Here is a 15,263-nt window from a genome sequence, read left to right on the forward strand (position 1 = left end):
ATAATTCCTATAGATATATGTCATAGAGGATGAGAGGAATCAATTAATACCAAAATTGTCACAATCGGTTATTTTGAAGGTGTGAAAAATTCCTTTTTTTTTGTCATTAGATTAACCATGTTTTGTCTAAATCCATTTGATACTGAATTAGACCCTCAACATGTAAATTCTGTCAAGAGAGAGCTAGAACTGGTTTCTTTATTGATGACATTTTGCCATGGAGGTTGACAAGCTCTATCTTTATTATCAGTGGAGGAGTTCTGTTTGCCTTTTATCTGCCAATGAAATTGTGAAAGCTCATGATGGATGAATGAGTTTGGCATAACAGACACATATGTATTCTTTACATTTACCAGTGTTTTGTTAGAAAGAATTTTTTTTTGTATTCATCTTTAGGCCATGGAGATTAATGTATTCTAACATAATTATATACACTTTCAGACAATGTCCCAAGGACACCACTGTTATCTCTCATCAGTAACATAAAAGAGCCAGAGCCGTTGCCAGTTGTAGAGCCAGTTCAGCCAGTTGTTGTAAAGGAGACCAGGAGGCAAGTCACCACCACGACTTCAAAGAGCACCAGGTGAATGAGAAATAGTACAGCAAATATGATTAACATATATAGCCATATTCATAGTCGCTTTTCACTTGACTTTCCGATTCGTCGATAACATTTTTGTATCCACAAAGTTCCATACTACCTTTCCCCAATGTCTTTAAACACATTATTCATGAAAGATATCATGAGGCTGTAATGCCCAATAGTTTCTCCCCATAGTTCTTGCTAATATCTTATTATAGATTGGAGAAATTACAATAATTAACATAAGCCAATAATTAACAATGACCCTCATCCTATTATGTATTCATTTATTTTGCTCATATATGTTTGTCAATGTATATGTAGGCCTAAGTATTTAAATAGATATATATTTAGGACTTAGTATTTACATATATATGTAGGCTGATATGATATATACATATTTATACATTCATATCTATCTATATATTTATATATCTCTCTGTCTATTGAAATATAATTTTTTTACTATCTACTTTTGGGCAAGTTTGTTACTAACAGCTTGCAGTGAAATTTTCATGTCTATCCAATCTTTACAAAAAAGTAACTATGAATCCTGCTGATATTTAGACATGGGTGTGGGTGGGTGGGTGGGTGTGTATATGTGCATGTATGCACTAGTTTCTGTTTGTGTTTATGTGTACATTTATAATTATTGATGTATGTATATGTATTTCCTTAACTTTTTTTGATGAATGTTTACAATATACCCTGCAGTGCCTCAAGCCATTACCATGGCCTGATCCTTCCTGTAAAAGCAAAGAAATGTCTACCTTGTTTATTCTGGGAACATAGGCCTTTAACTATTTTTTCATTTGCCTATGCCAGAATATTCATGGTAAAAGTTATTAGCCTTTGCTGGATTGTCAGAGATGCAAAGGTTGCTTTGATCACTTGAGTTAAGATTTTAGGCCATCACAGATCACAGCAACTGATAATTTTTTTTAAATGGGACTTTGTGAAGCTAGAGAAAAACTGAGGAAATAACTATAAAAAACACCTTAAACAATACTATTTGACATGGAAATGGAAAGCCACAATTATTTTTCAAAGACATTTGTGCTGTGTTGTTGAGTCCAGCAATGCTGTGGTCTCTGCACTTGATATTATGGCAAGGGTAAACCTGTATATTTTGGTTAACCTCCTTTGTCAACTTCCCCTATCCCCAGATATGGAACCAGTCCCAGCTCTATCTTGCTGAGTATATGTTGGGAAGGTATATTGATCTTCCTTGAAACAAGTCAATGATCATGTTCCATGCTGTCCTGTTCTGAACAATTACTCACCAAGTTTCAAGTGGATGGTGATAAAACAGAGGTCCTATATATTTAAAAAAAATGCATTTTGAAAAACACTTTGGGTGTCTTGTTAACATTTACCAATGAGATCATAGTCAAATTTCATTTAATGCCAGTAATCATTTGATTCACCATATGAAGCAGATATTGAAGTGACTCTATTATTCAATCTCTAAACACTGAACTCTTTAACTCAGCTAAGAATCACTACCCAGGACCTACTAGCCCTACTTATTAGTGTTTTGTGTGAAATTGAGATCCAGTGTAGGAATGGAGTTATAGAATTTATTTTTCACAATGGATATCTTGTTTTTGACTGCTCACTGAAGATTTATTTTATTAGGGCTGATGCAGTTGGCTGCATGAGTGCTCGAACTCTCCTTGGTGAGGGAGGCCTGATTTGTCAGCATCAACCAGTAGTAATGTAAATCTTAGATTAGATATGTGATATTGTTTGCTGAAGCTTCTAATTGTGGAAAGATAATTTTGCAGAACTAACATAATAGAACTGTGGCTTTATGAAGTGATTATCAAAATATTGCTCTTGATGAGTGTTATGGGACTGTTGTGTTTCATTGTCTGCTTTATAGTTTTTAAATTTATAGTATACATATTAACAGCTTAAGAACTGAATGGGATGTATTTCAAGTTTACTTTGTCAATAGAAATTACCTTCTTTGAGCTTAAAGTGTTTGAAGGCTAAAATAGCAAAGCGGAAAGATTACCTTAAACCGTAACATACAGTCAGTAGAACCCTACAGACTGGTACATAGGCTGAACATAGTGTATAAAATCACACACAAACATGTTAATATTGATAAGGAAGAGTATTAACTCACTTCCTATACTAGAAATACTTGCAAGTCATATGCCCATAAAACACTGCATATCTCATTAACATGTCCTTACAAACATTCCATGCATCATTCATGACTAGATCAGGTTCCCACACAAGGTATGGTAGACAGCTCTAGAATACACTCATAAACATGCTGTGCAAGCACCTTTCAATCAACACACATTTGCACATTTACACTGATTTACTTGGCCCTACACACTTAATAAGATCAATGTTAAATGTTATCAGTTTTTAATACTATAAATGCATGCTTTAACAAGATTGAATTGTTATCAGTTTTTAACCCATTCACAACAATTAACCCATTGACGACGGGTGGCATGTACGCACATGCCATGGCATGGCGGGACCATCTGCTGGGGGCACGTATGCACATGCCATAGAGTATGTATGGACATGCCATGAGTTTTTTTTTTTGTTACAATCACGGCCAAAGATTATTTTTTTTGCCAGTGAAAGTGTGATTAAGTCGGTTTTAACACTTTCTCATTTTTACAATGCTTCAAACAAAAAAATGCAACAAACCGACGATTTCAACTCCATGATGCAGCACACTGCTTATTTTATTCGGACTATAGACCGAATAATGATCAACTATGGAGTCTATATAACAACAAAATACCCTTCAGTCTCGATTTATCATGAAGTTTGGCAAGTAGAGACAGTAAAAAATAATGAAAACTGAAAATACAACATATCTTCGTAGTATTACGAAGAAATGGCATGGGATGCTGGTATTTGGCATGAGTGGTCGCACATGCTAGGGTGACGATATAAGCCCCCGGCAGCGAGGCCCCGGCCTCTATGAATGCTACCCGTCAGTTATGGGTTAATAGTCTATTTCAAGTAAAGGTTGGTGAGGTTGGGGTATGTTAGTGCTATTGCTTTGTTTTGTTAGTGCTATTGTTTTAAATCTGTTACTGGGATTTTATTTACTTAAAAATAATGTTAGGGTTTATATGTGCTTCTAAGGTTATTTCTTAGATATTATAAGTATAACTGGTAAATTTTGTTATCAGTTTTACTTTTTGATAGGTGATGATAGAAACTAATAATGATAGAAACTTTACAGCACAACTACAAAGGGAGGAAAACGAGGCAGGCGGAGCATTGCATCTCGCGTCCAGGAGTCCAGTGAAGCAAGCACTGATGAAGAAGACACAGAAATATCTTTTAAGATTAAGCCAGATATTAGGAAAACACCAGAAGTCCAATATCACCCGGTGAGTATTCTTATAATAATTATCTGAACCTTCTTTTTTTCTTCTTCTTAGAATTAACCCATTGGATCAAGGTGACTTGTAATTTGCACATGAACCAAATTTCAGGAACTAGGTTTACTTGACTGCTGAATCACCTGGGTGTGTGGTTTGTAAGCTCAGGCCATATGTATACTCATGTGTGATATCAAGACTCCTTGCCTCCTCTTTGCAATGCTGTTAGCTCTTTTCTGCAGTATGCATTGCAAAGTAATGTTCTCTGATTGGCTGGCTGGAGTGGATCACATTGTATCAAGGTAGGGACATGCAAAACAAAAATTTGTTTCAACAAATTCTAGTAATGTGTGTGTAAAGGGCTAGCATGTGTTAGGATTTTGAAGATGCTACAAAAAAGGCTTTTACTACTGTTTGTAATATCCTGCTGGCTGGTGATCTATGCATTGGATTTGACACCAGGGCTACTAATGTGTATTAAGTCGGCCACTACTTTTCACTTTCCTTTGTTTTGTTGTGTCATAATGATTGGTGTATATGATGCACTGATACTTATTTTACAGTGTGTACATAATGCTGGGGAAACTGTGTCAGACCAGTCTTAAGTGACCTAAAATTCTTTCCATCCTTTGAGACAAGTGGATTCAAATATTATTATTATTATTATTATTATTATTATTTTCATTTTTATTTATTTGTTTATTTTTTTGGGGGGGGTTATTATCCTTTCCACATGATATAATGTACATCAAGTCTTCTTTATGTTCAGATTACTGCTATTTAAGTCATAAGCATATACATTCAAATATCTTTTGACTGTGTGAAAAGGCATTATCCCACTCGCGATTGGGTGCTTTGTAGTGCCATACACCCTACTTTCTGGGTGACAAATATAGTGGCCGGGGACCCCCATGCACACCACTCACTGCGAGTGTAAGCACTAGTTTTACGCCCCATTTTATAGCCTTTGGGATTATATTGAAGTTTATGCTTTTGAGAACAGAACACAATGTTTCGCGTGCTTGTAAAGTTAAAATGCAGTCCCATCACTTGTAATGGATGGAAGTTTTAGTATAGAGTCCAAACTTGCTTATAATGCCATGTGTGTTACTCTCAGTAACATATTTGACCACATATTGTGAGGAGAAATCAGAGATTTTATAAAAAAGATATTATCTATTGTTTGTTAGACACCACTCATAAACTGGCATGCCACTCTTCAAAACACCTGTAGGTGCATAAACAAACATTGCAGTCTGCGCAGTAGTTCCTGCTGTTCCATCTGTGTCCATGCATACCCTCCTCTTCTTGCCAGATATCTCTGAGACGTAGTGCATTTGATTATGAGGAGGAGCGGCCGTAGATGGACATGGCACAGCTCTACTCCTTGTAGAGTCAGCCCCTTCTCTGAACTGCCCAAAGAGCTCAGAGGTGAGGCCAACTTGGAAGGCCCTGTGATTTGTCTGATCCCAGGGCACGATGGACTGCCCAGGTATTGACAATGGCCTTGTCGTAGAGGAAAAAGAAGACCTTCCTGTACCAGATCTTAGAGCGGTGAGTCATTGGGTAGTAACTGGCTATCTGATCACCAACGTCGACACCTTTCATGCCGATGTTGTAATCTTTTTACTACCAACGGCTTGTCCCCATCCATGGCAGTGGTATTGACAGTAGACATCATGGTGACATTGCTGCAGTCCTTCCACATCAAGGGCACAATGCTAGTCTTACTGCTGCAGTAATCAACATCACCCTTCCTCCTCACTATGAGGTCCTTGGGCATGAATTTCCTGTTCAGCCGGGCTGTCCCTATCGCATTTGGCCTTTGTGACTGCAGCAGATGAAAATGATTTGGCGACGTATACCAGTTTGGAAGCCACCAAACTTCATCAGACAAGGTTGGTCGACCAGAAGTCGCGATAATTGGAGGGTTTCCATAACCCCATTATCACTCGGATCCCAAGGTATGTCATGACCTCTTGCCTAGACGTGGGCATCCACTTCCTCATGTGAGGGGAAGTGGCAGGAGGGTGGGCAACCACATACCTGTGGGAGTGGAAAAGAAAAACAAGTAAGTAATACATTCTGGCTGCTCAATGCAATATATTTACTCAGTATGGATAAAAATAGAAAGAACACATAAGCAATAACTTACCAGTTGGTCTCCTCAATGATGTAATCAAGGAGATCTTCCAAGAAGAGACACAATAAGATCTCCAGTGGTGCACTGGAAACATCCAGCGGCGCCTTGACGCCTGGGTCGTCTCGGACCCATGGCGGAATGGGACATTATCCTTCCTCTTCCAAACGAACCTGTCTGTCCCCGGGGCATTCATGGACCTAAGTTTTTCAACACACGAATAGTGGTTTGTCACTATCCATTATGAGATCCAGTTGTTAGACGTAGTCCAGGTCCTCATCCGAACTGACGTCGAATGTGGGGTCTTGCTGTTCCTCTGACCTCCTGGGGAGCCACTCATCCCCACTCTCCTCGGAGGAGTAGTCAAAAAAGGTGGATGACCTGGAAGAGGGGGGAGAAGGCAATCGGCGCAAAGGGTGTCGCCGAGGCACCTTTGAAGGAGGCACCAAAGAAGTTGATGGTTGAAGGTCATCAACCTCAGAGCAAGAGGAGCTTCTGGTCGAGGTATTGCAAGAGCGAGTAATGAATGAGGTGCAAACACCTACATATACGGGAAAATTCCTGCTGGGAAACGTGGAAATTAACAGTACTGACATCACTTCCGTATGTGATGTCATTTACTAATATTTGGAAGTAAGATGGTGGCTGTAAGTGACATCACATCCTCTGTGTGAGTGCGTATGTTTGTCCACGTGTGCGCGCGTGTGTGTGTGTGTGTGTTTTTTGAGAATAAAGATGGTGTCTGAAATGACGTCACTTCCTTTTCATGACGTCACTTCCTTTTCATGACGTCACTTCCTTTTCATGACGTCATTTCCTTTTCATGACGTCACTTCCTTTTCATGTTGTCACTACCTTTTCATGATGTCATTTCCTTTTCATGATGTCACTTCCTTTTCATGACGTCACTTCCTTTTCATAACGTCACTTCCTTTTCAAGATGTCACTTACTTTTATTTTCATGGCGTCACTTCATCTTTGTGACGGTACAATCGCGTACACAACCACACGCACACACACACACACACACACACACACACACACACACACACACACACACACACACACACACACACACACACACACACACACACACACACACACACCTCTGTCTCTCTATCTACCTCTCCCTACCTGCCTGGCTATCTGTCTGTCTGTCTATCTATCTATCTCTGTTTCCTCTCCTCCCTTCAAAGCCACAACTTTATTTTTGTTTTCATTATTGTTATTATTTCTATAATTATTATTATTATTATTATTATTATTATTATTATTATTATTATTATTATTATTATTATTATTATTATTACTATTACTATTACTATTATAATTTTTTTTTTTTGTAGGTCTCTCTCTCTTTCTCTGCACATAACCCCTATTCCCTCCATCCTTGTATACAACTTCAAACTCCAGTTAAATTGAAGTAGTAACTTCACTTCTTTACATGACCTCATGATGTAACTAGTGGTTACGTGTAAAAAAAATAATAGTAGTAGAAATCATCTTGAAACTATCCATGTACACATAACAGATGTCCCTGAGGTCCATTACACTATGTCTCGTGGGTAAGACACCTGGCAGACGGGGGCTGGAAGAACAGCGTCACACATATGAGACACCTGGCAATGAGCCATTTTCTGGACGTCACACTGATGTGACACCTCCTTGAATGGGTTAAAATTTGGTTTACATAGTCCTTAAAAATAAATATGAAATACGAATTCAGTTATTTTTACTCAGTATTTAAGTATTACATTGTGGAAGTATTCATACACAAGTTTGTGTGTGTACTTTGAGTTATTATACAAATCTTTTCTTACTGAATTGAAAAATATGACTAAGTAATAGTTGCAACATCAACTTCATTGACTTTGTTAACTTGTCACTTTGTGTATAGGACTTTATATTACTTAACTGATAAGTGATATTAACCCTTTCCCGACGGGTGGCATGTACTTACATGCCATGGCATGCCTGGACTATCTGCAATTATGGCAAAGTATTATTTTTTTGCCACTGAAAATATGATTAAGTAGTTTTTAACACTTTTTCACATTTTCCCTATACTATGCATTTCATAAAGGCTTCTCAGGCTTCCGAGGTGAGTGTAAAAAAAATTATGTCGGTAATCGACTACATTGGCCAGAGATATTGTAAAGTATTCACAAAGTGATGATGTAAAACCACGTGAGAATACCGATATGTATTTTTGTAAAAAAAAAAAAGAAAAAAAAAAAAATCACGTATTTATAAAAACACTGAACATAAAATTATATCTATATGGAAGTGATAATATTAACCTGTTGAAACTAGTTTATTTTATAAAATAAGTAGAAAAAAATGCAGAAGAAAATAAAACAAAACCTACGCTTTCAACTCCATGATACCACACACTACTTATTTTATTCAGACTATAGAGTGAATAATGATCAACTATGGAGTCTATATAACAACAAAAGTATCCTACAATCTTGATTTATCAGGAAATATGGCAAATAGAGACCTTAGAAAATAATAATACTGAAAATACAACATAGGTTCTTAGTATTATGAAGAAAAGACAAGGGAGAGCGGTTGCCATACTAGGGTGATGATATGAGCCCCCGGCAGCGGGGCCCGGGCCACTATGAATACCACCCGTCCGGTAAGGGTTAAGGTGATAACGTAAAACCATTTGGTAACAAACCATGTGTTATTCATTGTAGACTCTTGAAACAAGCTGTCATTCAGCTCACTCATTTGCACATTCTGCCATCCCAAATTATCAACCTCTCAGGCAGCCTGGAATATACCTGGATGCCCAGTCAGTTAAAGGACTGGGTGGTGCTGCTGCTGTTGTCTGGTTCTGCTGGAGGATCGGGGAATGCTGATCTTGTTTCAGGCTCTGCGGCTTAAATACACGAGCACTGTGTAAGGGCGCAGGGAACGAGGGGAACTCGCTGTCCAATGAGAGCGGACATGGCTGTGGACCTGTGTGACCCAACCTGGGTAACTACGCTGAACTCCAGGTTGCGGGGTCGTGCTGCTACAGGTACTCCCCCTCCAGAGAGTGAGCAAAGCGAGCGAGCGAAATACCATATCGTCACTCTGGTGGTCACCAGTATAGAAGATTATAGGGTGTCATCTAGTATGGCTGGGTGCAGAAGATGAGGTCGGTGATCAACTGGGGAGCTGGCAGGCTCCCCAGTCGGTTAAAGGACTGGGCAGTCCTTGTGGTGCTGCTGCTGTTGTCTGGTTCTGCTGGAGGATCGGGGAATGCTGATCTCGTTTCAGGCTCTGCGGCTTAAATACACTAGCGCTGTGTAAGCACGCAGGGAACGAGGGGAGCCCGCTGTCCAATGAGCGCGGACATGGCTGTGGACCTGTGTGACCCAACCTGGGTAACTACGCTGAACTCCAGGTTGCGGGGTCGTGCTGCTACAACAGGAATAATTTCCTTTTTTTAAAATATGAGTTACTGTATAATTATATTTAATCATTATATTTAGTCATACCTGAGATTTGCTTTATATAATATCCTCAGCTGTGAGTCTGTTGTGAGTTCTGCTCAGCACAAGCTAAGTGGAGTGAAAGATAGTGTATTGGAATGACTTATGTCACACCCAAGTTTTATATTGGTTTCTTTAACTCTATACTGCCACTACACTTTAGTTGAACCTCAGACATCCTTGATGACATTCAGAAGGCTTGAAGGCACTGAATTCACAAGATTTGTGCAAATGTTTGGGCAGTGCTGAATTGTCTCCCACTTCTCAACTGGTTTAATAATTTCAAATTATCACCTTACTTGTCAATCTAAAGTTGTATAAACAAGGTAATAATAATAACTTTTTTTTTTTGAGCAAATGGGTGAGACTTTCACCCCTATACCCCCCCTCACAGACCCTTCCTCCCCACTTCCCATCCTACCTCATGTACCATTCGTGCAGGAGGGGTGGGAGAGGGTGGGGTTCAGGGACTTAGTTTGTGACAGTACATGCAGCTAGATATTCCCATTAGGAGTATCTTAAGGTTAGTTGTCTCACTGCAATATTAATGAGAAATATTATTTTTTCTAAGGTTTATGTTTGAGTTCCATTATTGTACATCGTATTTTAACATGTTTTATATCCACAGGATATCTCTATTAACAGTGCAGGGTCTGTTTTGGAAAAAACTTCACCCAGACCAGTACAAAACCCATCACCAAAGAGGCCAGTTTCTGAGAGGCAAAATATATCTCCTAAAAAGTCAAAATCAATGGAGGCTGAAGAACCTGCAGCACCCATGAGTAAAGAAGACACTATGCTAGAGGATTTCTCCTTTGGTTTTGACAAGTGAGTGAAAATGTTTTCTTTTTTGACTGCTTCGTCTTCTGTTCAAGAACTCCAGGTATTTAGTATTGTTTCATATTTCATAGAGAAGCATGCATCATTCAGTGAATGAGTGAAATCTGTAATAGATTGTTATCTGCTTGCTAATGTAATCCTGGTTATCTTCAGATAGATTTAATGTGTCACTGAATATAGAATTTTGAATAGGAATTGTGTTGTTAAAGGTGAGTTCAGATACCTATATTTTTTATGTGGGTACTAATGGAAGTTTAGGATTTAAATTTTGAATGATAAAATTTTGGAAGTGAGGATTTATGCAATTAACTCTCAATTATTAACCTGATGGAACTCACTGAGCTTTTTTTTTTCATTGCCTTTTGAGATGTAGGGGAAAAGTTGAAAATAACATTTTTGTAATATTGTAATATTGAAATTTGGCACAGTAATAACTGTAACCACTTAATTCACAAATAAAAAGAGACCTGTCTGGCCATTATTGGTCGACTGCTGCTTGAAAGAGTAGTTGCCACGGTGAAAAGTTGGTGAACTGAGATATTTCATTTGAAGGTTTATGAGCTCCATATGTTTCTCCCCCCCCCCCCAATTTCTTTTGCATAGCAACTTTTGCTTTTGACCTTTTCATTCTTGCTTAGACTGCAGTATCATAAATTGGCTAGAGGGCAGTATTGAAGGTTGTGGACAGGTTGGTGGGGTGTAGGTAGTATCCCATTTGTACCCAACTCTTTTGGTTTAAAACATCTTTAGTGGGTCAACAAACCCTAAGTCAGTTAGTAGGCCCACCCAACCTCCCCTGTTATTCTCATTTTGTGAATTTCCTTTTTTATTTAATGCTATTAACCACCAGGATCTGGGTGCTTTGGTGACTGCACAATATGCCACAAGAATTGCCTAATGCCTGTATTTTGGGTCACATGATAGCATGTGAAGCATCTGGATCCAATGGGTTAACCCTTTGATATGGACTCCATTTGATGTCTACACCTTGGCAGACCCCCAGTGATACAGACACCAGAATAGTCATTGGATTGTAGAGTGTCTATACATGCACTAAGCCTTTGCTTATCAGAACTTTTTTTATTAGTATATTTGAAAACATGATAGAAAAGCTTGAATAAAGAAAAAGCAGTACAATTTCTGCTTTAAATAGAGGGATTTGAGAACTCTTTTTGTGTTGTCAATTAAACTTGACCTTATTTGATGGTGCCTCCTCATTCAATGAGCAGTTTTGCTGACAGCGTGCTTAGGTGTCTACCAGTGCACAGGAAATGGCCACAGAATATATGTAAATATAAAAGATTGATCTACCTATCAATCTAATCTGTGTGTGTGGTGTGGTGTGTGTGTGTGTCTCTCTCTCTCTCTCTCTCTCTCTCTCTCTCTCTCTCTCTCTCTCTCTCTCTCTCTCTCTCTCTCCTCTCTCTCTCTCTCCTCTCTCTCTCTCTCTCTCGTTCTCTCTCTCTTCTCTCTCTCGTCTCTCTCTCCCCCCTCTCTCTCTCTCTCTCCCCTCTCTCTCTCTCTCCCTCTTTCTCTCCCCTCTCTCTCTTCCCCTCTCTTTTCTCCCCCCAATATTAGACACCCCCTTTTTTCGTTTGCCCTCCTCCTCCCCCTCCTCTTTCTCCCTCCCTCTCTCTTCTCCTCTCTCTCTCTCTCTCTCTCTCTCTCCTCCTCTCTCTCTCTCTCGTCTCTCTCTCTCTCTCTCTCTCTCTCTCTCTCTCCCCTCTCTCTCTCTCTCTCTCTCTCTCTCTCTCCTCTCTCTCTCTCTCTCTCTCCTGTCTCTCCTCTCTCTCTCTCTCCTCCTGTCTCTCTCTCTCTCTCTCTCTGTCTCGTCTCTCTCTCTCTCTCTCTCTCTCTCTCTCTCTCTCTCTCTCTCTCTCTCTCCTCTCCCTCTCCTCTCTCCTCCCCTCTCCCTCTCTCTCTCTCCTCCTCTCTCTTTTCCCTCCTCTCTCTCTCTCTCTCTCCTCTCTCCTCTCCCTCTCCTCCTCCCACCTCTCTCTCTCTCTCTCTCTCTCTCTCTCTCTCTCTCTCTCTCTCTCTCTCTCTCTCTCTCTCTCTCTCCTTTCTCTTTACCTACCCATATAGCTCATAATTATTAACTCACCCCCCTCTTTTCCCTTTTCAATACTGTACCTTCCTTTAGTAATACATGATCTTTTATGTGTTTATGGTTTAAAAAAACATTAACCATTAATTATTGCGAGGAGGGAAACCTGTTGCATGTATCATTGTATTTTATATAATGTCAGTTTCTCACTCCTTTAACTTAATCAAGTTTCTGTTACATAATCTTAATATGCACTTTGAACATTATCAAATGGTTAGGGCTCTGACTTTATTTTTTAAGATTGTTAATAATTAACATCCTCTTCATAGTGCATTGCCAGCTCAATATGTTCCTGTTCGCCTAACGCTTCTGAGTTTGCTAGTGCATGCAAGTGCATTTCAGCCAGTCTTCCTCAACCAGTCAATTTTCCCAGACATTTAGCATTTCTATGACTAAAGTATGGAATTTATTTCCTAATGATATTGTTTCTGAAGTCGCTGTCAACAAATTTAAAGCTTACAAAAAATTTACAAATCACTACTGTTATGCTAATTTTTAATCTTTTATCCTTCCTTTCCCCCTTTTTTCATATTCATGTTTGCTCATCAGGAGGACTATGACACTGCTGGCCTTTCTTGGATTTTCATGATAATAATGATATTACTGTATTGTTTACTTTCTTTTCAGAGTCAGTTGGTTGACTTCAGAGATGATTTTGGGAAATGAACAGTTGATTAGTTATTTCTGATATATTTTTTACACAACCTTTTATGGTTCTGTTCACATAATCATTATTTTTCAGACCTCCAGTCAAGACCAGTGGACGGAAGAGCACAGCACGGAAGAGCATGGTCCCAGATTGGCCAGAAGAGCAGAGAGAAGATATCCTGTACTTCTTTGATAATCTTAACCCGTCACAAACAGAGCAGTCACGTATTGCTCTAACATGCAAGTAAGTGTAGTTATAAAAGTGTTCAGGGGAGATGAAGTATAAAGAGTTTGACTGTTGTTATGTATTGTCATTTGAAAATATAATTATATTTTCATAGTGAATGTGAAGTACTTTTAGGTTAAGCATTTATTTTAATTATGGGTAGCCTACTGTATATATTAATGTAGAGGGTATTTGCAAGTTTCTTATTTAAAGTTATTGTTGAGAATTTTCAAAACATTAATTGGGAAATCAAGATATGTTTTATTTATAGTTTTCCTTCATTCTGATAAATTTTTCATTTAAACAGATATGTTTCCATGAAGTATTCAAGAGAATTTTCCTCCAAGACATTATATCAGTGGGTTCAGAAGAAGGGCCGTTCAGTCAGTACAGAAGTAACCAATTATGAATTACCAGAAAGCAAACACCAAGAGACAACGCTGACTTTCTTCCGATCATTGGATCCCAATCTTTCAGAAGCTAGTCGTATTGCCTTTACCTGCAAGTTCATGCAAACTCAGTATGGTGTCAGTGTCACATCGAAGAACCTGTATGACTGGCTTAATGATAAGGGGAAGAAGTCTACCAGGCGACGATAATGAGCTTTAGTATGAGTGATTATGGATAACTTGTTTCAGTTTTATTTTTAACAAAATCTTTTTGTGTTTTTTTCATTTGCTGCTGCTTTAACAACTGTTAATAGTAATATAGTTTCTGCTTTTGTGTTTAAAATGGTGTGAATGATACTTAATATGTTCTTAATAGGATATTTTGAGTCCTCAAGTTTTGAAAAATTTTACCTCCATAATTCCAGTGGATTTTCAGGAAAACATTGTTTTACAGATTAACATTGTGATATTTGCATGCTATATTCATGTTTATTTTTATGTTAGTACAACTATTTAGTATGCATATATTGTAGATGACACGGATGTTTTCTGTTTAGAATGACCAACATTATATGGTTATCAAAGTCAGAGATAACATTTGTTTAATAATGATTGGAAAGCTCACATACAAGCTATTTCTAGGAATTAGAGTACATATGAATATGAAATATGAAGGTATTGAAGATGACATGTTAGCTTGTTTGTAAAGGTAGATAAATACAGAAAGAAAACATAAATCATCTTGAGTTTTTATAGATTTCCAAGTATTGTTATCAATAAACTATCAACCAGATATTTTATTTATAATACCCCTCCCCCCTGAATCCAAATGCCCGCTTTTATCATTAGGGGCATAGGACATAGGAGCTAGAGCTCAGTCCTCAGCTTAATGAATTTTGTATTGCCTTATCTTCAGCCCCTATATATATATATAATATATATATATATTATATATATATATATATATATATATAATACATATATACATATATACATATATACATATATACATATATACATATATACATATATACATATATACATATATACATATATACATATATACATATATACTATATAAATATTTATAGATATTTATGATACATACATAATATATATATATATATATATATATATTATATATATATATATATATATATATATATATATATATATATATATATGTATATATATATATATATATATATATATTATATTATATTATATATATGTATTATATATATTTTTTATATATATATATGTATATATATATATATATATATATATATATATTATATACAATATATATATGTGGTCCTGCCAACTGTACCCCATGATCCGGCGAAGGGACTTGTTACAAAAGGCATCAAGGCGAGACTCCAAGGCACTGGATAGCGTCCAGGTTTCGCTTCCATAGAGCAAAACTGGAAGTATCAAGGCCTTGAAGACACGCAGCTTGGTCCTTCTGCATAGG

The 15,263-nt window shown here is 37.7% G+C and overlaps 1 protein-coding gene across 2 annotated transcripts in view; it reads left to right on the plus strand.

Annotated features, from left to right (window-relative positions):
- LOC119572231 overlaps positions 1 to 14,582 on the plus strand; it is a 16,235-nt gene extending 1,653 nt beyond the window's left edge. Inside the window, exons 2-7 of one of the 2 annotated variants that reach the window (XM_037919212.1) lie at positions 442 to 583; positions 2,222 to 2,302; positions 3,810 to 3,960; positions 10,208 to 10,407; positions 13,269 to 13,418; positions 13,708 to 14,582. In XM_037919212.1, coding sequence (XP_037775140.1) covers positions 442 to 583; positions 2,222 to 2,302; positions 3,810 to 3,960; positions 10,208 to 10,407; positions 13,269 to 13,418; positions 13,708 to 13,999 — 1,016 coding nt within the window. In that variant the 3' untranslated portion in view covers positions 14,000 to 14,582. The remainder of the gene's footprint in view (positions 1 to 441; positions 584 to 2,221; positions 2,303 to 3,809; positions 3,961 to 10,207; positions 10,408 to 13,268; positions 13,419 to 13,707) is intronic. The other variant, XM_037919213.1, reaches the window with a different exon arrangement.
- The last annotated feature ends 681 nt before the right edge of the window (positions 14,583 to 15,263 follow it).

Source organism: Penaeus monodon, chromosome 4 (assembly GCF_015228065.2).
Source record: "Penaeus monodon isolate SGIC_2016 chromosome 4, NSTDA_Pmon_1, whole genome shotgun sequence".
Lineage (NCBI taxonomy): Eukaryota > Metazoa > Arthropoda > Malacostraca > Decapoda > Penaeidae > Penaeus > Penaeus monodon.